Source organism: Vanacampus margaritifer, chromosome 1 (assembly GCF_051991255.1).
Source record: "Vanacampus margaritifer isolate UIUO_Vmar chromosome 1, RoL_Vmar_1.0, whole genome shotgun sequence".
NCBI lineage: Eukaryota > Metazoa > Chordata > Actinopteri > Syngnathiformes > Syngnathidae > Vanacampus > Vanacampus margaritifer.
Genome location: NC_135432.1, coordinates 20688513 through 20711199, shown reverse-complemented (window position 1 = coordinate 20711199; position 22687 = coordinate 20688513). Strand labels below are relative to the sequence as shown.

Below are 22687 nucleotides of genomic sequence, written 5' to 3'. Positions count from 1 at the left end.
TTATAACATCACAGTCACTGCCCAATCCTAGGTCCTCATTAAAATGTACACTGACAAATACGACTAGATTAAAGTCAGAATCTGATGACTATAAAGTAAAAAAAAAAAAATGTTTTTTTTTTTTTAAATATATATAGTTTTAAAATTTGTCATGCTATGAAAATAAAGGGTCATTTTTCCCCAAGATGTTTTATATATACAATTGTATGTACATACAATATATATGTACAATTAGGTCAATAAAGTCATATTTTACTAGATTAAAAATTATTTTTGTTCATTTGTTTGTTTCCGAGGGAAAAAAAGTTGTATGATAAGAATAAAGTGACATTTTTTGTTCAAGAAAAAAAAATCAGCTCTTTGCAGTCATCGTTTTTTTTTTTATGGGAAAAAAGTACTTTTTAGTCTTGTTTTTAGGTTATATTTTTTTCAAGAACAAAATTTATTTTATCAGCTCAATGTTTTTCTAGAAAAAAATCTTAGTTTTATTCATAAGAAGTCTTGATGTTTTATTCATAAGAAGTCTTGATGTTTTATTCATAAGAAGTCTTGATTTTTTTTTCTACAATGGTTATAGTTTTTCAAGATGAAAAAATCATAATATTATGAGAATTATGTTTTCAACGAGTTATATTTGATCAAGATAAAGTCATTTATATACATGTATATATATATATATATATATATATATATATATATATATATATATATATATATATATATATATATATATATATATATATATATATATATATATGGTGTCATAGTTTTGGAGAAAAAAATCATAAGACAAAAAAAAAGTCCTAATTTTTTCTAGAATTTTTTTTTAGTTTTTCAAGAAAAACATTGTTACAGTATTGCAAACATTAAAGCTTATTTTTCCAAGATAAAATGTACAAAAAAAATCTTTTTTTTCATTAAAAGCTACTTTTTTTAAATTACAAGTTGTGTTTTTTCTAGAAATGTCAGAATAGCAGAAACAAAGTCATATTAAAAAAATAATAATTATATTTTTCTTTGCAGAGTGTTTCCAATACATTTTTAAAAAAAAAAGATGATGAGAAATGAATTCTAAAAATATGACTGAATGAATTAATTTAGGGGGAAATTAGCTAATTAAGTCTTCATTATGTAAATGTTTGGCGGGCTGGATTAGAGAACTGAGCAGGGGGCACTTCTGCCCACCCCCCGACATCAGTGAACTGCCATGGTGGACCAACATGGCGAAGTTGAAGAGGGCCGCCTGCGTGACGTCGCCTCCTCCTTGACCCGCTGGGGTGTGATTGACAGCAGCAGCAGCAAGTCGCTCAAGTTTTTAAGAAAGCCACTCAAAGAAAAGCAAAATCTTTGCTCGTTCCCAGTGAGTCCCCCCTGGCTGGCTCAGTGGCTTTGGAGCCCCCGGCCCAATTAGTTTGGAAAACTTGCAAAATATGCGTCCTCCCATGAGGGGCTTTTCTATCTTTGGCTTTTCGACAAACTTTCTCAATTTATAGTGTTTCACATTGAAAAGGGGTGGAACCCCCCCCTCCCCCAAGTTTGCAAAAGTTTCCTGTAAATTTCCATGGGAAGTGTACAGGCGAATTTGAGAAACTCTTAATTGGAAAACTTTCCATGGGAATTAAGAGTAATTTCAATGGGAGGTATCATATTTATGCATAAACATTAACATTTTGTTTTCTTATAAGTAGACATCCATGCTATATGTGTTGATAGCTCTCCTTGCCCACAATGGAGGGCATTCCAGTACTTTATTTGATCTTCTTTTTTTTTTTCATTCAGCTAGTTGAAGCTTTGTTGAACACAAAGCAAAAAATCAATTAGAAAAAAAATCAAACAAGTCTTCAAGAGAATTAAGGTTGCACTGTACTTTCATCCAATCTGGTCGTTTTAGTCACGATTATGATCATTCCCATTAATCCAACCCTACTTGTGTGCGGCAGCTGTTTTTATTTATTTTATTCATTTATTGCATCAATAACTGAAGAGTTCAAAATTACACAACTTCTGTAGTGATGGAATCATCACAGTAGCACTGCCTTTGAGAATGGTTTCAAATGGTGTATTATTCTATTCGTTAGAGTTTCAATAAAAGCACACAGAGCTGAGCAGCTTTTTTTTTCTGTCATGAATCACTTTTTGGCAGCTTGTTTTGCTTCAGTGTTACACCTTGACAATAACAAATGTCTTCATCCTGTTGTTTTTCATTTGTTTTTTTTACAGAACAATCAAATTGGAAGTATATGACTGGGACAGAGATGGAAGGTCAGCCAACTACACACACACACGCGCACACACACATTCCTGTGTCGGTGTGAACTGTAACGAATGCCCTTTGTTTGTTGTTGTTGTCATTCTCTGCCAGCCATGACTTCATTGGCGAATTCACCAGTAGCTACAAAGAGTTGTGTCGGGGTCAGAGCCAATTAAACGTCTATGAGGTGAGTGCAGATTCATACTGTCAGCACACGCACACACTTTTACACACTAAGGCCATGGCTGTCCTGAAAGGGTCTCATTTGATCTTTGAAATTTGACACATGGGTCAGCTCATTGGTAGATGAGGTTTGAAAAAAACAATTGAATAAAAGTTCACTAGTGTATTGAAATGAATAGAAATGTCATTAATTAATTAGTGAGAACGTTTATAATAGTTTGTAATAATAATACAGTAGGCCTGCAGAAGAGATTTTTATCTTAAATGATCATGTCGTTATGACCCACAATATAACAAGCGGGTTAAATAAAACATAGCCCAAAATTGAGTTGCTTTCATTCTGATAACAATTTAATCCAAGCAAGGACATCCAGTTTGTGCCTGGACAAATCAGTCTCCTCGCTTTTTGTACTCAATCCCAAATGGCTTTTTACTTTGAAAGAAAATCAGTTGTCTACTTTGCCCGGGTAAGGTGACGTTGCCGTTATCCCACGTTTAGTGACAGAAGACGCTCCAGGTCATGCTTATTTGAGCTACACTATTGGAAATGGCCATCAGACTGCTTCCGTGTCACTTGCCCTGAAAGAGGTTAAGTGGACGGGGCAGACTGAGCCCGCGATGCGGGAATACAAATGAGCAACACAGCCATGTGCCATAATCGAGCTTGTTTAGGTTGTCCTTGGGGTTACAGTTGGAGTCTGATCCACCCTTGCTCGGGGAGCATATCATAGCTTTGAGTGTGATTGCTTTGTTGACAAGACTTTGAATGCTATGTCGCACACATTTTTGAGTATGATTGTTTTGACAACATGAGCATTTGATTGTTATGCCATATATTGATTAGAGATTGATAGTTTTAATAGCAAGAGCATTTGTTATGCCAAACAGCTTGGACATTAATTGGTTTGAACAGCGACTGACAAGAGTGTGTGATTGTTATGCCACAAATAGCTTTGAAAGTGATTGTCAAGGTACACATAGCTTGCAGTGATTGTTTTGACATCAGGAGCATGTCATTGTTCTGTCACACAACTTGGAGAGTGATTGTTTTGATGACAAGAGCATGTGATTGTTGTGCCACACATCCCATACAGACTGAGTTTTAAAGACAATAGCATGTGATATGCCAAACAGCTTGGACATTAATTGATTTGAACAGTGGCTATGACGAGTGTGTGATTGTTATGCCACATATAACTTTGAAAGTGATTCTGAAGGTAAAGCTTGCAGTGTTTTTTTTTTACATCAATAACATGTGATTGTTATGGCACAGGCACACATGGCTTTGATAGTGATTGTATTGATGGCAAGAGCATGTGATTGTTATGCCTCACATAACTTGGAGACTAATTGTGTGATTGTTGTGCCAAAAATAGTTTTGAGGGTAAATGTTTTGCTAGACATACATTGGAGTGATTGTTATGCCACACACAGCATTGTGTGAATGTTTGGATGATAAGTGTGTGTGTGTATTATATGCCATACAAATTTTGAGCATGACTGTTTTGCTTACAAGAGTGTGTGATTGTTATGCCCTGCAAGGTTTGAGAGCTTGTCAGAGAACACGTGGCTTGAGCATTACTCACATAACCTGAATCTGACACATGTATTTCTTGACATAGAATAATGCATACCAACAGGAGTGTCATTGTGACCTGATTTTGGACAGTAGAAATAGCTGCCTGTGAGTCAAAGTTGTAACTCACTTTGGCAAGAAGCCTAGTGGGATCCACCAGTCTTTTATTTTTCTTCACGGCAAGAACAGACAAACTGCTTTGTCGAGGAATGATTTCTCCATGGCATGCCGTTTGCGTACGTCTCCATTGTACATCACAATGTAATTCACAGGAGAAGCACACCCCTGCCACCCTCTGAATAATGTTGGTCTTGCTGTGCGGCATGATCTATGTCATCTAATTCTCACGCCGCTATTGGATTCAGTATACGCTCCATTACCCTTTCAGGCATGGTACAGGAGAGCTAAGATGTTTTCATTGTTTATCGCCTAAGGTGGGATAAAAAGAATCGTTCACATGATCATTATCACACATTTCCACCTTGTCTACACCCCAGGTGGTGAACGCCAAGAAGAAGCTCAAGAAAAAGCGATACATCAACTCTGGGACGGTGAGTACATTTCACAGGAAGCTCAGTTGCTCTGTTTTAATTCCATTCACTCCCAATGTCACCGTTTACAAAGCAGACAGTTGGCAGTGTGTTGTAATCATTTGTAATGAGAGTCGTGTTTGGAGCCAAGTGTGTGCAGATGAACGTTATGTTAATTGATATATTCATCAGTGATTATAACATTAAACATTCTGTCCATGCGTCACACTCATTGGGCATGGATGAGTCATTTTGTGCTCAGAGGTGACTGGCTAATACGTTCATGTTGATGAGCAGCTTTCACTCGCATTAATGAGCAAACATCTTTGTTTTTTTCCCCCCATCATCAGGTGTCCTTGATGTCATTCAGTGTGGAGTCCGAGCACACGTTCCTGGATTACATTAAAGGAGGGTGAGTTCTCATTATGTTGTCATAACCGCTGTAGTACAACTGCGCAATTCATCGTTTTTATCGATTCACTTGAGTTTATTGCTCAGGCCGAACCCTAATGAGGCTAAGCGGTTATAGAAAATGGTGAGGTGGAGGCTCAAGACAATTTTTTTTTACTTGACTCTTGCCTTAGTTTCTCCCCTGGCCTGCATTTAAAAGCGATAATAACAGTGGGGATGAAGGAGTTTCTGAATCTATTGCTCCTGATAGCGGGCAATCGTTACCTAGAGCCAGAAGGGAAAAGTTGAAACTCCAAGTAAAGGGGATATCTGCTGCTGTATTCTCATCGTTTTACGCCACATCTTTACAAATTTAAAAGATATTGTCTGGCCTTTATACTGGAATGGATATACCAACAAATCAAGAAGAAAAGGGCTGGGGAGTTCCACACGGAGCGCCATTCTAGCGAGGACTGCCACTATCAACCAGTTCACATTGTCTTTGCTGTTTTTCATTTGATTTTTTTGAAAACAGATGAATGGATGAATGGATAGGTAAATAGTTTAGTGAACCGTACTTATTCAGGTTATCGCCATAGAAACAGAGCTCCGTCATAAACAGAGGACCCCTTGTGATGCTAATAAAATAATTAGACATTCTAGTTTGTTCTCAGGTGAATTTATTAGGATTTAAGTTATTTTTGTAACCTAAATTATTATGCTGTAACTCCTACCGAACCACCCTGAAATTACAGTGGTGCCTTGAAATAATGTTTTGAGACGTTTATTAGTCCTCCTTGTTTGTCATTAAAGTTAATAAAGTGTTTAAATAGTGTTTTGCAGCTTTAACTGATTAATATAAGTCTGTTAGATATTCTATGTTTGTGATGTTGGACAGGAACGGGTACTGAGACCAAATGTTAGCTTTACCTGCTAGCCGCCGATCAGGCTAGCTAACAGTATGCTTGTGATGTAGTGCTGCGTGGGGAGTAACATTTTGCATAATAGTGGTTGATTTCATTTTATATTTGTCTGACAGTCAATGTTATTGCCTCCTCATGCAGGTGGTCCAAGTTGATTTGGTCCTAGACTAGAGGTCGAGTCAAAATGTGGTGCTAGTGTGAAAGCACTCTAAGGGTTCATTAGTTCAAGTTTGTTAAAAATGCTCTCTGGCATCAGCAAGCCAATTAGCCAGTGCTGTGAAAAAGAGGTGTGACGACTGTGACAAATGTAACGACAAGAGAGTCGACAATCAATGATGTGGGCTTTAATAGACTAATCCAGTCATTTCAAATGCATTACTTGCGACTCATCGCCACATCTGTTCTAGTGCACTTGGCTGCAGAAGCAGTTTTGTTTCCATAGTTTCTGCCCTCGATTTTAGATTGTTTTCTCCTTGAAGAAACATTTCAAAGGGGATTCTCTTTTTTCCCCTGTAATTTAAAGCTGTGCCTAGGGGTTCTAACACTTACAGTACATAGTGTTTGGGTTTTATTTGACAGCAATAAAACAGCCTGAATGTCGTTCTTTCACCCTAAAATGCTGAAATAAAAAATTGGTACGTGTTCGAGAGGGAGCTTAAAACAGTCCTGAGAACTGTCCGTCTTTCCACCATATTTTCACAGGCTGCCGTACAAACATGCATCTATTGTTCTTTCAAGGGGGCTCGGGGGAATCTGGAAACAGTAGGAGTCCAAGTCAGGCATATGTGTATTTTTCTGGGACAGTCGGGATGGTGTTTAATTGGGAGTTTGCCTACGTGACGGCCATGTTGACATTGGCGACTTTCCCATCAAAGCTAATGGAAATTAGCTTAGCATCTGCTTAAGCACTCAGCTCCAAAGGAGCGTGTCACATCTACCTCTTCATTGTTGTTTACTGGAGCAAGTTCTCTTTATGTGCACACGTGCGTTTTTCAAGCCCTTATGTATAACATTCAATCATAACAGACGAAAAAAAGGACGTGTAGAAACATTGCAGGTCATTTTACAAAAATGTGGAACCATACTGCATTTTTAGGCCGCATAGAAAAGTACTTCAATTTAACGGATGATCCCTCCCCCACAATTAGGCGGTGAAATCGAGGTTCCACTGTATCCCGTAATATGGTATGTCCCCTTTAAAATCAGTACAGCTCAGCTCGGATGTCGATGGCAACGATAAAAGATGGACAAACTGTAATTAAGGCCGGGCAACCAGTTGCACATGGACGTGCTTCTTCCTGCCCTGCTTTTACTTGTCTGCTCTTTGGCTGTCCAGGTTGGTATGTCCCAGATCTGTCCTGTTTCTCTCTCACTCTCGCTCTCTCTTACACACATACACACTGAATAACTGCTTTTATTCCCACCGCTGCATCCCTCTGCTCCAATTTGTTTCATCAAGTTGGTGCAGTGTTGGTCATGAAATACAGTGCATATTGCAAGTTACTGTCTGTCTTTTGAAAGTAAAATAATTGGATTAAAATATGAACTTTTTAAATTGTAAGGTGATGCACTACTTCTGCGTTATTTTCAAGTTATTTTCAAGTATGACATTTATCTTGAATACATTGACGTCTGACAAAACATTACATTTACTACTTATACTTTAACTTTTGTACCTTTTTATGAACTCAATAACTTTGAATATGTTTTGTTTAACTACAGATTACAAAAAAAAAAAAACTATTGAGTCCGTTCCGTTGCCTTCAGTCTTGCTCATACACTTCCAGAATATGCCTCTGAGCCAAATTGCCTCATCTTTTTCAGTTTATCGCTGGGCCCAAAGGGGGAAAAAATTAAACTATGAGGACTGATTAACAGGCTTTCGTACCCTTTTTTCTTTTTCTTTGGCATCCACCAAATAAACATTAAACTTTGACACCATTTTTCAGCCACCTTATGATTTGTCCATCCAAAGTCGATTTCCTGTTAACTGTGAACAAAATTGTTATTGAAAGAAAACGCCACAATGGTTTCATAACTTGAATCTGACAAAAGTAACAATGAATATAAATTTTAAAAAATTAATGGAAATCAACCAAAGAAAATCAGACATTGCCTTTGAATTGTGGTTCAACAAAAAAAATTAAAACTCATTATAGTTCGGGCCAAAAACGCATGGAGATTTTACTTTTAATATGCTTGCTTATTTTCTCTCTAATGTCTTGCCAAAACTCTCTCCTCTTTTCTTACCCTGGTCTATGTTTTTTGTGGTACATACCATGTCACCATTTAATTTAAAAAGGCTGACTGAATGATTTCAAATTTGTAGAAACCTGTAATGCTAATTAGAGGACACACCTTGATGAAGCATGTCCATATGGTCAAATGGTATGTAAAATAATTCTGTAGCTCTTCAATAAAAACGTGTGTATGTGCTGACAGACCAAGTACAAAAAGGAGACGAGCGAAGTGCTTTCCCATGATGAAAAAGATGAAGTAATGTCTCCACGGAAAAGCAAACAACAGACCTTCATGTTTGTCCGCGGCCAGATGAAGCTGAGGTCTCGCTTCATTCAACCCTCAGCACTTTGCGTAATTACTTCTCTTATTTTCTGCAGAACACAAACCAATTAGAGAAAGTGTGCAACCTTTAATAACTGCTTCCGTCTCCAAGGGCTTCGCACAATACCCCCGTCGTGAAATTAAACCTTAACCCTACCATCTAAAAGTCTCTTCAACGCTCATTAAAAACAAAAGGGTTTGCCCCAGTGGGACTAGCAAACATGCATCGGGTGCTAAAAGTAGGCCAGTCGAGATTGAGTCTCTGCCTACAGTTGCAAAAAAAAAAAAGTATTTGAGGCCTTTGAAATGACCTACATTATCATATGTTTTTTTCCCGTTTTTTTTAAAGTCACAACAATAGACAAGCATTCTGTAAACACAGAAACAATTGTATATTTTCCGCAGGTAAAGTGTGGGTGTTAACTAGGGATGCAATAGTACCATTAATGGTATCACAGCAGATAAGTTATGTGCTCTGACTTAAAGGTCCTATAGGATGAATATGCACTTCAGTGGGGTTTTCTATCAATAATATGCAATCCAACCAGGTATGACGAAAGTCTGTCCACGACTTCTTTAACTTCCTCCTCCTTTCTCAAAATTGCGCTTCCAACGGGCAGATTAAACTTCCGTAACAGTTTGGCGTCACTAAGTCACGGAAGTGCACTCGACCCCGCCCCCTCGGGTTAGTGGCAACACCTCTGGTAAAGGTTTACCACACCCACGGAAATTCGAGAAGCTGGCTGCTCTAGCTCTTAATGCGCTCATACGCTCCGTGGAGAGCAATAGGGAAACAACGATCAGGAACAAGTGGTTGCTTCCTTCGACCGAGTCTTTGAGAAGACAGTGGATTAACTTTATTTTTCAAGGTCGAGTACCGACAGCATTTCCCGAAGGACTGTTTTGTTAATGAAAAGCCTGTTCAGAGCTAGATTTGCAAACATAATGGATGAGTCCCAGCGGTGTGTGACACAACTGCAAACGTGAAAGATGTAAGGCTGCGTTCAGACTGCAAAATCAAATCCGATTTTTAGGGCTGACTGTCCAGACTGTTTTCAGCAAGTAAATCCGATCTGGCCCTGTTGAGACTGAGCCACATTATTGACCCATCTGACAGGTCGCTGTAGCAACGAAGTGGAACGGAGGCGGTGCCCGGCGCGTTTAGTGTTTGATGTCACGTGACGCTCCGTACTTCACGTTCCTCTCAAGTGCGTTAAGCGTTTTTCTTTTTTCTTTTCTTTTTTTTTTTTGTAATGGCCATATGCCTATGGCTACGACCAGGCACTATTTCGCTATTTCCAGTTGCGCATGTAAAGATCTGATGGGGTAGCGAGAGCAGCATCAGCGCAAGTAACGTAAACTGTTACTATATTTCCGTTTGAGTATGACGATACCGATACCATCTGACATCCCCTGCCAGTAGGTGGAGTAGGAACCATGTCAACCGTGTAAGGATACAGTACGTAAACATGCATGACAACAACAAGTTATTCTTCGTAAAGTGGATCATGAAACCCACTCCCAAGTATTGGTACTTGGCGATTAATCAACGTAAAGCACTTAGATTGAAAATAAATTGTGTTGGTGCTTATCATTGGGTTGTGACGCCACTGACTACTTCTACTACTGTTATTGAGAATAATAACATACATTTGTTTTACATAGGGCTGTTCTAGCCTTTCTGCACAACTGCAAAGAAACAAATCCTTTACAACTAAAATAGTAACCAAATGTCTGTTTATTACACCGTGCTTGTTAAAAGTAATGCAGTTACAGCAACTACAGTAATATACTGTATTGAAGTCAGTGTGATGCATGTCAAAGTGGCCCTTGGATCCTTAAAATGTTCTCTATTTGGCCCACGGAAGAATAGGTATGTACACCCCTTAGGTTAACTTTGGCAGTGTAGCGTGGAAAAGTATGTGAACCTCTTGGCTAATGACTTCTGCCAAGCTTAATCACTGTAGAGTAACAAGTAAGCCAACCAAGAGTCCAATTAATGTGACAAGATGTTAGGTTAAAGCTGCCCTGTCGTATAAAAACATCATTGTGTTTCATTTAACTAAGCTTATGTTGTCAGTTTTTTTTTCTTGACAGCTTGTGACACATTCGATCTTGTCACAAAACCCAATGCAGCTTTGCTTTCATCTTTTGGTTTTGACATGTAGTGTTTAGCTGCAATGCTACGTCACAAGATGGCAAAATTCAAAATGGCTCACATTTTGGGGGTAAAGGCAGCTTACATACATATAGTTTTACTGAGAGTAATTGCTTAATTTCTCCTTTTATACAGTCTGGAGGACCCCTCGATTCCAAAAGCATGTTAGCATGTTAGCTTAATTGACAACAAAGCCTTTAGCATGACGTTGAATGCTTGTTTATCTGTACTTGGATGTACAGTATGTACAATCTGAGTTCAGTCACTCAAATTTGAACCTTGTGATTATTACAAGTTGTAAAGAAGCTTGATTATTTGCTCACTACAGTATTTGTCTTTAACAGCAAAACTAAAGAACGTAGGTGTAGTTGCTGTTGAGTACCCCACCTGGAACATATTTCCAAGCCTGGAGGCCGTTTTTCAGGGGGTGGGGGGGGGGGGGAGCCCATCCTCACTTCAGAGACTCCCAGCATATTTTGTTTGTCTTAGCGGAAAGCAGCAAGTCAGCATGGCATCCGTGTTGTATTAAACACACGCTGGTGCAAAGATAGGATTTCAAATGGGAAGTAATGGACTATAAATAAGGCAACTTAGCAGTGTGCGGCTTGTTAGTGTGCTCAAAGGCGGCACGGACAGCCAAGGAAGGTCGAGAGCTCACTGGACGTTTTGATGGAAGTAATGTCCGTTCCATTGTCACACTACACCAAAAGGCTACCCTGGATTTGTGGAGGAGGAGAAGGACAAAATGCTAGAGTAATTGATGATGCCCTGCCAAATAGTGTTTAATGTTTAACACGTTATCATTTTAAGCATTACACTTAAAAACAAATGCTTCACAGATGCTGGACTTTTATAATAGCCACCCTGAAGAAGCCAACCTACAAAGACAGCTAAGCTACGTTAGCTTCACAGTTGATCTGGCTGATAAGTTGTCAGTTATGCGTTTAACTGAGAATTTTTTTTTTCCAATACCGAGAAGAGTGTTGGAACTATTAAAAGTGATTTGCTAAATAGATTTGTTCTACCCTAAGTAATTTGGAAAGAACGGACAGTGACATGTAGGGGTGGGAATCTTTGACTGTCTCACGATTCGATTCCGATTTTTGGGTCTGCGATTCGATTCAGAATCGATTTTCAATTCAGAACAATTTTTTGTTCAAAATGATTTGATTGGCAATAACTTTTGCTTTAATTTATAGATTACAAAGAATCGTCATGATCTACTGTAGTCTGACTCGCTAACGCTAATTAGTGCGCTACTCGCGGCACTTTTATCACTCAAAAGAATGGCTATTCATGCAAAATGCTTCAAGAATGTTTAGAGAAGCAAGTTAACATTAATCACCAGCATATGCTCTTCCTACGCTGCAAAAAAAACTTTTATTGGCATAACTTGATAAAAATGTTCCTTCTACTCTCTAATGTGGCTACAACTTAAGTGTATTAGAACGCGCAAAACCACACTGCCCCTAAGTGGCCAAATCATGTACAATATGAACAGCACTCTCAATAAAGGTGCACACAAACAAGGACAAGACAGTATCAAATAATTTAGATCAAATCGATTTTGGGACATTTAAAATTGATTTTGAATCGTACTAAATGAGAATCACGATTCTTATGAGAATGTATTTTTTGGCACACCCCTAGGGACACCCTAGTGCCATATTGTTACTAGTATGTCACTGCACAGACTTTCCATTCTACAGCTTTGGCTCACTGAGAGTAACCATAAAAAATGTGATCGTTTTTTTCTGGGAGAAGCAATTTGATACGTGGACTTATGATCAGGTGGCAGGAAATGACGACGGCACATTTATTTGTCTGCGGTGCACAACATTAGTCAAGGAAGATTCTCCGTGACTTTTATAGATGACGAGCTTGGGATAAAAATAGCGATCCCAGCCTGGCCATTAGTTGTTTGCAATAAGAGCCAAAAGCCAGACAATCCTGCAGCATCAGTCAACATCGTTCCGCATTGATTTTCCCATCGTGGAATCATTTGTGGGCTCAGCTCCTCAACTAATCCCTAACGCACCTCAGAAGGGAAATTAGGTAAGCCGCTAGCGAAATCATGACAGACGGCGCCATGTGTGTTTGTTTGTGTGTGCACATGTGTGGACACGCTGATCCCAGGAGGGCCTGATCCTTCATTCGCCATCTTTTTTTTTGTCTTCACACTGGAAGTGGCACCACTGACAATGAACCACATGCTTGTGTTCAACCAGTGCTACCTCCTTGCAAGTCCATCACATTTGGGCCAGGAGTCATGTGGAAACCTCTGCATTGTAATATATTGCAACTTGAAATTGGAGTGTCCATGCGTCGTGTTTGTCCAAGTGAACTGGAGGCGGGTAGATCCTGAACTGGTTTCAAGTCAATTCAAGTCAAAGTCAAGTCACTTTTCAAGCATGCCACCAATTCTAGAAAATGTGTTGAACAAAATGGGAATGTCTTACTGGTTTCATCATTTATCATTAGGATATCTTTATTTTGGGGCCTCCGTTGTCCTTTTAAGACCAAGATCGGGCCTCGGTACCCGAGCAACACAACATGACTATTGACTAACAAGAATTAGGACACATCATTGTCAGTGCCTTCATTTCCTGCAATGAATAAATAAGAAAAGCTCAATTACATCCTTTGGGTCCGGTTGCATTGGCAGTAATCGCTATGCAGAATGTCTCCGCTCTGCTGCTGTGGGTAAAGAAATGCCAATAATTCTGCACTATTATGCATAATTCTGTCTTGATTTCAAGAAGCCAGAGCATTTTTTACAATTAATATTCCGCCACATGTTTGTCCTTCCAACGTTTTATTTCGCACTGATTCCAACCATGACCCAAATGTTCAACTCTGTCAGGACATCTTGAGAAGTATTTGTCACAGTTTCATAACTAGAATTATGCATTTTTCTTGAAACAGTCCCCAATTCCATGAAGCCGTTTTCCATCCAGCCCTTACACCTCCTCCTTCCCCTATTTCTCAAACGAACCAACTCATTCCAGTGTTAAAATGTTAAGTTACAAGTTGGCGTATTCAAAGAATTCCCTATTTTTTGTGCATAATTGTAGGCATAATTGCGAAATTTTGAGACCTTGAACCCTGACAAAAAACAACATTCTCTATGTGTACAACGACCTCGCGAGCCTTCGCCATTCAATGTGATACGACTCTTAAATTGACTCTATTCTTCTTCTAAACCGATTCAAACCATTCCAAAGTGAAGATGATCAGCTCATTCCGAACATTTGCGCTTTCTGTATTCTGGTTGCTATTTTGTTAGCATAGCAACTATTGGCACGATAGAAAAATTACCTTAATACATTTTAGCTTTAAAATTGTAAGCGTTTAGCATTCTTTTAGTATTATAATTCTGATTATTTAGCTTTTTCCAAAGTCTCACATCCTACATTTCACTTGATTCTACAGCATTCTGTTCAGCATCAGCTCTTCAGAATTCCCACTGGTCAGAAAACGCCGATCGTTCACGGATTACTTGTTCTGTATCTTCACCAAATTGTTTTTGTCTATACACACATTTGACATTCCTCAACTGATTTAAACCATTCAAATTTCCAAATATTCACAAAATTCAGTATGCCCAGGTTTGTACTTTTCACATTAGAAAAAAGGTTTCCCCACAATTCCGCATTTTCTTCAAGAAACAAAAACATTCATCAAAAAAAAAAGTTCCTCATGTTTCCCATTCAAACTGTTCCTCTCATTCAGTGACATCTTGGCAGCTGTTTTTTCGCATAATCAACCCCCCCCCCTTTTTTTTTTCTTTTTTTAGTTATTCCACATTTTACATGTCAACATTCTAAACTTAATGAACTCCTTGCACTTACTTTGACTGATTCAAATCATGCATCAGGACATATTTTTTTTATCATAATCACAACTCCCTCCATTTTCAGCATTACGTAGAGTACTTTCCATGGCTAAATTCACAGAGGCATTTTATAAACGCACTTATGTCATTTAAATTCAGCTTTTTTTTTCAGTAGCACATTCAGCATTTCTTCCATTTTAATGAATTCCCCCACATTTCAATCCAGCCTCAACTCTTCCACATTCACACGCAATTTCTACATTAATTGCATTTTCTAGTCCATATATAAAATCCATCTGAAAGGCTTTCCGATGGGTCTCTTTTATTTCAGACTCCTCAATCACGACTCCCTCCCTGAAGTGTCAACGTGTTGAAGTGAAGTTCTGGATAATCAATGAAGCTAGATGCCTTAAGTCTAATTGGGCATACAAAAAGACAACATTGCAGGCTGTTGTTCAAGGGAGTCCACGTTAATGGTCTCCCTTGGCCTAGAAATGTCATGAATGTGGTACTGGTTGTGCAGCCATGCACAGGCACTGTCTTGCTCTTTATTCCCTAGGAGAAAAAAAAGGGATCTGAGATGGTTCATGCCTCTCTGACATCTCCCGGGAGGTTCTCTGGGCATTTGGGGCAGACGGTTGGATAGAACAAGAAGGTCTATATCAGGCCATGAAAATGTGATTCCCTAAAGTCATGTCCTTCAAGTCCTGCTGACCAGAAAACATGGATGGTTGTTTTTGTAAGGGGGGTGGACCAAAGGATGGTTGAATTTTGTAATGATGGACAGAGGCTCATGGAATGATGGCTTTATGAAGGGCGGACCAAGGGACGAGTGGATTTAGACATGTTGGACGGACACCCAGTCTGATGAATGAGTCAACGTTTCCTAACGGGAAGCATGAAGAGTTTTTTGATGGATGGATGGAACTCTTTCTGCTTGTGTTTCAGGACGCAGATTCACTTCACAGTGGCCATTGATTTCACAGCATCCAATGGTAAGTGTTTCCTAACACTCTGAACAACACACCATTTGTTATGAATGGAGTTGGAATTTCCTTTTGTGCTTTTTTCTTTCTTTCTGTCATGAACACTGCGTATCGATATTGTAATTGAACAAAGCCCACACTGTGGTTTTGAGCATCATAATCTTCTGTTTGCCTTTGAACAACCTGAAGTCGGTTCGGTAAAGCGCTACCACTCTCATCTGCTGAGTCAAGGTTTTAGCTTTGTGCAAACGCCTGCTCTTGGAGTTTGGAGTTCTTATCAGTAATGCTAGTAGCAGGCAGCTCTGCCAAGATCCTGTTTTGAGAAACTTGCCATGCAGGCAGATTCAGGGACAGCTCCAGGATTTTAGACGGGGGGCTAAGAAAATCATTTACAAATGTATTTTACAATATCAAGTTAGTAAAATCCTGGAGGGGCTTAACTGGAGCTACACAGATTTCTGAAGGGGCTAGCTATGCCCCCCGAGCCACGGTATAGCACCTTTCCTGTATACCGTCAATTGTACCAAATTGTAAATTGTTTTGTTGGAGCAGTGTGACCGCCATAAAGCTTCTCTGGCACTGAATGGCAGTCAGGGACAGAAACATTTGCCAGGTTTGCCATATGCAATAAGATGGTCATGTTTACTTATTGGCTCTCAATAAAGGATAGAATGTGTATACTGGACTGTAAAAAAATATTCAGAAAAACAGAAAAATAATTATTTTATAAAACATGAAAAAAGTACTCAGAAAAACTGAAAAAAAAAATATTTAGAAAAACAGGAGAGAAAAAAAATGTCAACCGAAAAAAAAATACTCAAAAAAAACAAAGCTCCCCCAAAAAATTTGTTAGAAAAACAGAACTTTTTTTTTTTCAAGTGAATGCAATACGCTTCCGTAACATCCTGGTCCTGGATTATGTTTTTGTTTCAGTTTTTTTGTTTTTTGTTAGTTTTTTGTACATGAAACATGTCAACTGTGTTAATGTGACTCATGAAATGTAAAAAAAAATGAATAAAAAATGAGACAGTTTGTGGAATATACATTCACCATATGTATAAAACTACTCCAGATAGCATTGTATATTATTATGTATAGTCATCGTACATAGAGATACATACGGTACTGGCAGAACATGTTGTAACATCTGTCATATTAGTGTACTGTAATAAGTTGAAACTTTTCTGCTAATCACATCATGCACGCTTAGTTCCGCTCCACGCATGCCAACGCCGCCGTCAGTCGGATCCCGCTTTTTGCTTTTGAGGGCTCGCATCAATGACTATTCTCTGGACTTGACAGGCAACCCGTCTCAGTCGACTTCACTCCACTACATGAACCCGTACCAGATGAACGCCTACGCCATGGCACTGAAGGCGGTGGGCGAGATCATCCAGGACTATGACAGTGATAAGATGTTCCCTGCTTTGGGATTTGGTGCTAAGCTGCCTCCTGATGGTAGGGTCTCTCATGAGTTCCCACTGGTGAGTCATCTGAGATGTTAAACGTGTGAACGCAATTCATTCTTCAGTCATCTCGGTTGTACTTTTTTGGGGATCAAGTTTCAAAAGCTGGCATTGCAAGAAATTCTATTAGGAATAATTCATTCCTGAGTCCAAACTGTCACCATCATCAAAACTTTATTAAGTGCACAGGCAATGCTTTATGTAAGTTTTTAATACGCCTTTGCCATTCACACACAGCATCATCACAAAATGTCTTTGGCTATTCCAATCCTCAATGAAAAGTCTTTTCAGCAACCATGGTTGTGTCTATAGCAACAAAACGTACAACCATAACCTGTTTAGTTTCATACTGATCATTAATCATCCCTTACCAAAAAGTAGTATACCTTAAGTACATAATATAGAGTATACTAAGGTATACGCAAGTTTATTTTTCGAGTATACTTATTCTTGTACTAATAGTAAACTTTTAAGTAAACTCCTTGGGACTAAATTGGAACATTTTAGTACACTTAAGCATAGTATCTAGTATATTTAAGTACACTATTAAGTAAGTATACTTTGTGGTACACTTATGTCCACAGTTTAGTTTACAGCAAAAAGCCCAGTGATGACTTGATAGGGATCAAACCAGCAAACACTGGTACTTAAGGTAGCAACCTTAACCTCTAGGCTATCCAGCAACATGATCTTCAGGGCTTTATAAATAAATGTAGCCTATAATTTTGGTTCCTTATCAAATGCATTCTAAGTATATACTACAGCAGGGGTGCCCAAATTCGGTCCTCGAGAGCCCCTATCCAGCCTGTTTTCCATGTTTCTCCCCATTAACACACCTGATTCATGATCAGGATCGTTATCAGACGTTATCGCTAGCTGGCTCTCGAGGACCGGACTTGGGCACCACTGTACTACAGAATGTAAACTTTTAGTACATGTTAACATTTACACTTAACATTTACTTGGTGCAGTATACTTCTAAAAAGTACAAGAAAAGCAAACTGTAAGTATACTCTTCTAATTTTGAGTATACTTCAAAAGGTACAAGTACATTATAAGTATATACTACAGTATGTAAACTTTTAGTATATGTTTTAGTCTACTTACAAGTACACTTAACATTTACTTGGTGGAGTATACTTCCAAAAAGTACAAGAAAAGTAAACTGGAGGTATACTCTCCTAATTTTGAGTATACTTCAAGCATACTTATATAAACTTATTTTTGGTAAGGGATGGCTAACATTTCCTTATATGCTAATTCCCATATCAACCTCAGATTGCATGAAGATAATGTTCCTTTTGTTGTTTGACGCTTCAAACTGAAATGATTAGCATTAGTCCAATTATTAGCATTAGTCCAATTATTAGCATTAGTCCAATTTGTAGCCGTGAAAAACTAACATAGCACTCGGAACAAACAAAGGTAGGAGTCGGAGAAACCTACCAAACTAAAAGTGATAACAACGGTAAACAAACAGAAGTTGTCCACATGACCATTGGCCTCCTATCGCCAACTACCATAACACCCGTAAGTACTTGGACAAAAGGCATATGACGGCCAGCCAGTTGGCAGCTTGCTAGCGTGAGAAGCTAACTAGCAGTCTACATCTTGATTCTGTGCTAATTATTGTCAAAAATCTCAGACGGACAGACTCGAATGCACCACACCAGTCACACAAGATAAAAACTGTCCTAATGTTCACCAAAAGCCACCCGAGAGTCCTATCAAGCTAAAGAAAATGAAACAAAACCAGAAACACTGCCACACAGTAATGTTATGTTTTCAACTAGCATGGCACAGAAATACTCTGCTAGGAACCTTTCCGGAGAGTTGATCCTTTGATGCCGGCTGAAATGAGGTCTAGTGAGTGTTTTTACCATTTTCATACCCTCATCAGCATACAGTCATACATGGGCGAGCGAGAACGTGTGCGTTTTCCACATATGCTATGCATAATTCCGAGTGAATGTATCATGTATCTTTTCTAGTGTAAATGAGTTTCTGCCAAGCTGACTGGTTTGTGAAATCAATTTGTCTCGTCTCTCAGCCGGCTGCTGATTGTAGACGCTAATGAGAGGCTGTCGATGTCGGCATCGCCCCGTGTTTTCATTCAAATCAACAAATTAAGATTCATGGCAGCGTATCATTGGAGCCTTTTGCTCTGCCACTTCCTGCGAGTGGCTTTTAAAAATCAACTTGCGCTCCTGAAGTGAAATAGGCATTCGATTTATAATCAGCTATGCTTACATAGGGTTGTTGCATTTTTTACGTTTGGAACAGAAAAAAAGGATGTCACATATGTTTAGGGTCAGGCAGCAGAGGTTAGGGGTTTGAATCTGGCCCGCCACCCTTTTTGTGTGTTTACATGTATTCCCTGCACTTGCGTGTGTTTTCGCTTTCTCTTGCGGTTGCCAATCACTGGCAGAGTGGGAGGAAAAACCTGCACAAGCACAAGGGACAACATGTAAAAACCACACAGAAAAGTCAGAGCCAAGATTCTCTGTAACTAGTCCCAATACAAATGATGCAATTTTTGGTGTGTTCCAACATCCTTTGCTGCTGTCAGGAACCCCCAAGTTTCCGCTCACCTCTGATGCTTTCAATATTTTATTTTGTTTGATCTTTTTACCAGAATGGCAACATCGAGAACCCTTACTGCAACGGCATGGAGGGGATTCTGGACGCGTACCATCAAAGCCTTAAGACGGTGCAGCTGTATGGACCCACCAACTTTGCTCCTGTTGTCAATCATGTTGCAAGGTAACAGCGATCGTTCATATCACTCATTTATACCTTCATTCAAAGCCATCTTCAACAGACAGAGAGACACACTTTAACTCCCCAGTTACGTTTGGTACAATAGGTCAATGGGACTTAACAAAACCATCATTTTGGTGAATATGGGCAAACCCAGGAATAAAATCCATGTAACAATGTGATTTTCTGCCCCCATTTTAGTTCATTGTGTCTGTGCCGACACAATATTTAATGCATCTTAGTGAGGTTTTTACTATATCAAACTTCCAGTGACTAGCACCTGCTCCCCACTCACACCTTCTTGTAACACTAACGAGTTATATAACACCATGGTTAATTGGAGCAGGTTTGAGAATGTTCACTTAGGGCTGTACTCATTTTTGTTGCCAGTGGTTCGGCTGTGTGTTGTTAATTTGAGGAGACAATAATTCCACTATTCCACAAGCTCCACTAATTATTTTACACAGTAGCAAAGTGTTATTTCTTCAGTGTTCACCTTTGTCAGATCCTATATACGAAAAAAGAACACGGTTGCCCTAATTGTGTGAATGCTGGAAGCAACGTATTCCACCAATATCATTCCATATTGTTCAAAATCATTCAATACCATTCCACATCATTCCATATTTTTCAGTATCATGCCATACCATTCCACATTTTTAAATACAATGTTGCACATTTTTCACCAATATCATACCACATGATTCTATATTTTTAGTATCATTCCATATCATTAAATTTTTTAATAAAATACTGAATAATCTTCACCAATATCATTTCATATCGTCCATATTTTTCAAAATCATTCAATACCATTCCACATTATTCAAAATTTTTCAGTATCATTCCATATCATTCCACATTTTTAAATAAAAATATCACCGATATCATTCCATATTTTTCATTATCATTCCATATCATTTAGTATCATTCTGTAGCATTCTATATCTTTCAGTTGCATTCTATATCTTTCAGTTACATTCCATATAATTCAATTATTCTGTATTGTTTGCCAACATATTGTACATTCTTCACCAATATCATTCCACATCTTCCATTATTCAATATCATTCTAATGTTCCCATGTTTTATTCAATAGTTCGGCATTCACATGCACTTTCTCCAGAATTTGCATTTGCTGGTTTACATTTCATTTAATTTTTGACATTTTCCCTTTAGTTTTAAAGTTTAAAGCTCCATTTTACACGCAACAAAGCTGGAGGCTTCACACACGCACGATAAATGAGCTTTTAATGCAATGGAGCACACCACATGCTTGATTCACCTCTAACAAGCTTTGCAAATGAGGAAATTATCATGCAAGGAATTTTCTGGCCATGCTACATATTGAGATGGAAGATGATTGACTGTGCTATAAGCATGCCTTATTAATGTAAAATGTGGCACCATTATGCAGTGTCATAACATGGTTTAATTTAAAAATGCACTTTTGCCGTATATAAAGTCATCAAATTCAAATAAATGTTGAATGTGTGAATGAAAATATTATGAGACACTTTCCATTATTGCTATATGTGATCGACATAAGTAATGATGCGGGGGGGGAATGGTTCTTTTTTAGAACATCTGGTGTATCGTCTCCCTAGCAACAGATCACACGGTTAACATGTTACAAAGAACCATAATTGTATCAAATGTAAAAGCGACTCATACAGCAAAACATTTACATCTAAAATGAGGATATAATTTATAAATCAGTGCATTAAATAAGTAAAGGCTTGAACGTGCAAAATGAAGCATATTTCAATTCGGGAAATGTGTCGCAAAACATTTCAAATAAATGAATTAACTTTTTCCCTATATATTGATCATGTATTGTGATATAATCAGCATTTTTAGCAAAATATTTCATAAAGTTTTTTTCCCAATATATCAGTTATTGTATAAATGCTGATCAACTTCAATCCATTATATAATTGGAAAGTTGAATTCGTTAGCAAAATGTATACAAGTTTCTTCCCAATATATTGGTTATTGCTAGTATTGTTGTATTATTTTGTCATTGTAGGACACATTTTGTAAATAATTTATACAGTTTTTATAAATGACCTCATAAATGCTGTTTCGTGGCATCACCAAGGATGTGGTGGCAATTTGGAATTCCTGTCGTTTCTCAATTTGTGAACGCATCTCAAGGCACAATGCTGGCATTGGGCTGAAACCTTCTATGGCTAAATTTGGTTAATGTCATATTTTCTCACAAAAAGATACCATTGGTGAGTGCCCACGTGGGTCTGTCATTTTTATGAACTATTGACCATTCTTAAGCGTTGAACATGGCTTGCTCGCTTTGATGGTGCCATAATAGATGCAACATTTGTTTTTCCTGTAAAGTGATGTTTCTTAGACACAGAAAGATCCTATCAACGGTATGTACCTGTGGCTAAAAGGCGAAGCGTTGAGAGTCTCTGTCACAGAAATATGTACGCAAACTTTTGCAACAAAAAATGTGGTTTCGGATACAAAGCCGATTTAGATTTAGTCTTAAACTCTTGGAACTGTGAGCAGATGCGCTAACCACTTGACTACCGTGCTACCCCAGGACCACCAATGCCACTTCATTGTTATCTCTCTTGCTGCTGAACGCGTGTGCGTCCATTCAAATATGCTGACCCACACTTGGATCTCCCCCTTGTTTGTTTTGTCCCGCTGTCCATCCTCAAATGTTTTCAGGAAATGAAAATGTAAAATACTGCAGCGCTTGCATAAACAGTTGAGTCAATTATTCATAAGGCAGCCAGCACGAGGCCATGAAAGTAGGCCACACTTACAGTGCGCCGTCTCCGTTGGCTTTGCTAAAAGTGTCTGGAAAGACCTCGGAGACACGGAGCGCTACAGCATATTTCACTTATTTACATTCTATATTAGGCTTGTATGGCATGGGGAAAGTAATTGATGTGTGACGAGGAATGTTTTATTCATTATGTTTTGTGTGTCATCTTACATTTGTGCAGGTGCATGAACATATTGGAAACCTTTTTGGTCCACTTTCAAAACAAAACTTGACATCATTTCCATTTGGAATCATTCATCCCAGAGCTGTGCA

General features: G+C 38.5%; 1 protein-coding gene across 3 annotated transcripts in view; it reads left to right on the top strand.

Moving 5' to 3' along the window:
• The window catches only part of cpne5a (copine Va), a 90030-nt gene that overhangs the window by 53757 nt on the left and 13586 nt on the right, over positions 1–22687 (top strand). For all 3 annotated transcript variants that reach the window (XM_077582053.1, XM_077582044.1, XM_077582062.1), the window contains 7 exons: positions 2221–2262; positions 2363–2438; positions 4508–4561; positions 4891–4952; positions 15357–15403; positions 16697–16878; positions 19496–19623. In XM_077582053.1, coding sequence (XP_077438179.1) covers positions 2221–2262; positions 2363–2438; positions 4508–4561; positions 4891–4952; positions 15357–15403; positions 16697–16878; positions 19496–19623 — 591 coding nt within the window. The remainder of the gene's footprint in view (positions 1–2220; positions 2263–2362; positions 2439–4507; positions 4562–4890; positions 4953–15356; positions 15404–16696; positions 16879–19495; positions 19624–22687) is intronic.